At 43.1% G+C, this 2,500-nt stretch overlaps 1 protein-coding gene across 5 annotated transcripts in view; it reads left to right on the forward strand.

Moving 5' to 3' along the window:
• The window catches only part of LOC118966047 (adhesion G protein-coupled receptor B3-like), a 168,534-nt gene that overhangs the window by 156,781 nt on the left and 9,253 nt on the right, over positions 1 to 2,500 (forward strand). For 3 of the 5 annotated variants that reach the window (XM_036987999.1, XM_036987983.1, XM_036987979.1), the window contains one exon: positions 1,087 to 1,208. In XM_036987999.1, the coding sequence (XP_036843894.1) occupies positions 1,087 to 1,208 (122 nt within the window). The remainder of the gene's footprint in view (positions 1 to 1,086; positions 1,209 to 2,500) is intronic. The other 2 variants (XM_036987989.1, XM_036987993.1) reach the window with 1 other exon arrangement.

Raw genomic sequence — 2,500 nt, forward strand, 5'->3', positions numbered from 1 at the left:
AGATATCTCTGCTGTATGTTAGACATTGGTGTAGATATCTCTGCTGTATGTAAGACATTGGTGTAGATATCTCTGCTGTATGTTAGACATTGGTGTAGATATCTCTGCTGTATGTAAGACATTGGTGTAGATATCTCTGCTGTATGTTAGACATTGGTGTAGATATCTCTGCTGTATGTTAGACATTGGTGTAGATATCTCTGCTGTATGTTAGACATTGGTGTAGATATCTCTGCTGTATGTTAGACATTGGTGTAGATATCTCTGCTGTATGTAAGACATTGGTGTAGATATCTCTGCTGTATGTTAGACATTGGTGTAGATATCTCTGCTGTATGTAAGACATTGGTGTAGATATCTCTGCTGTATGTTAGACATTGGTGTAGATATCTCTGCTGTATGTTAGACATTGGTGTAGATATCTCTGCTGTATGTAAGACATTGGTGTAGATATCTCTGCTGTATGTTAGACATTGGTGTAGATATCTCTGCTGTATGTTAGACATTGGTGTAGATATCTCTGCTGTATGTAAGACATTGGTGTAGATATCTCTGCTGTATTTAACCTTTAACCTTTAACACTATTGAACAAACACAGAAGCAGCATATGGCTTCCAAATAGCTACAGTGTATTTTCAGCCTTAAACTTCCACTGGAAGATGTGAGGGGCTGAGGGAAATTACACAAGGAAGATAAGTCTCCTATGAACAAGTATTAATCTCTCTCTCTCTCTCTCTCTCTCTCTCTCTCTCTCTCTCTCTCTCTCTCATCCTCTCCTTCTCTGTCATCCTCTCCCTCTCTCTTTCTCCTAATCTCTGCTGACTCCCTATCTTTCCTCTCTACCTTTCTTTGATTCTGTTCTTATTTCTTTCTCTGTTCTCTGTATTTTTCTCTCACGCTCTGGCTCTCTCTCTCATCCTCTATCTCTGGTCCCCTCCCCTCCCATCTGCTCCCCCTTCCATATCTGTATCCCTCTCTATTTCTCTTTCTCTCTCTGTCCTTCGCCCCTTTCCATCTACCGTCTACCGTCTCTCCCCTCTCTCTCTCCACCCCTCTGTCTCTCTCCTTCACTCCTGTCTTCCACAGGCACCACTAGTCGACGCTGCTCTCTGGATCACCGGGGTGTGGCCTATTGGGAACCACCCAGCTATGCCCGCTGCATAACCAATGAATATAGATACCTGCAGCAATCAGTAGGTCTATCTTCAGTAGGTCTACTGTACTTCTCTTCCTCTCCTCTCCCTCTCCTGTCCTCTTCTCTCCTCTCCTCTCCTCTCCTGTCCTCTTCTCTCCTCCTTCTCTTCTCCCCTTCCCTCACAGTCTCTATTTGTGGCGCATCATAAATTCACCATTACCCAATGTTCCCAACTGCACTGTTGCCAAAGATGAACATTCAATATGGGAGCAAATTAAACCATTCATTTGTAATGAATAGACCTCGGCAACTCTTTGATTTAGTGCTACTGGCAGTGTCCCCCATATCACCAACGTCTCCCATTGATGTTTCTCCTCTTTGGGCTGGGTATTTAATAACCCCATTTTCCCTATTGTGGAAGCAATGATTTGGTAGTATTTAGGTATATATTGTTTCTTCTCAGAGCAAGATAGTATTATTATACATCTATTAAATATTCTATCCATCATTCACTGACCCAGAATGGATTTAAGGCCGGAACAAATTGGACTGAATAGAATGAAACTGAACAATAAAGGTAGAAAAAAGCTGGTATTTAAATTAGGATAAATATAGGAGATTAAAAGCTGAATCCTGAATGTAAACTATTAAACCCATCCAGTCCTGCAACATGTCATCGCTCCACTGACATACCTCTCTCTACCCTGCTACTACTGACATACCTCTCTATACCCTGCTACTACTGACATACCTCTCTCTACCCTGCTACTACTGACATACCTCTCTATACCCTGCTACTACTGACATACCTCTCTCTACCCTGCTACTACTGACATACCTCTCTATACCCTGCTACTACTGACATACCTCTCTATACCCTGCTACTACTGACATACCTCTCTCTACCCTGCTACTACTGACATACCTCTCTCTACCCTGCTACTACTGACATACCTCTCTATACCCTGCTACTACTGACATACCTCTCTCTACCCTGCTACTACTGACAAACCTCTCTCTACCCTGCTACTACTGACATACCTCTCTATACCCTGCTACTACTGACATACCTCTCTCTACCCTGCTACTACTGACATACCTCTCTCTACCCTGCTACTACTGACATACCTCTCTCTACCCTGCTACTACTGACATACCTCTCTATACCCTGCTACTACTGACATACCTCTCTCTACCCTGCTACTACTGACATACCTCTCTATACCCTGCTACTACTGACATACCTCTCTCTACCCTGCTACTACTGACATACCTCTCTATACCCTGCTACTACTGACATACCTCTCTCTACCCTGCTACTACTGACATACCTCTCTATACCCTGCTACTACTGACATACCTCTC

This window comes from Oncorhynchus mykiss, chromosome 1 (genome assembly GCF_013265735.2).
Source record: "Oncorhynchus mykiss isolate Arlee chromosome 1, USDA_OmykA_1.1, whole genome shotgun sequence".
Taxonomy (NCBI): Eukaryota; Metazoa; Chordata; class Actinopteri; order Salmoniformes; family Salmonidae; genus Oncorhynchus; species Oncorhynchus mykiss.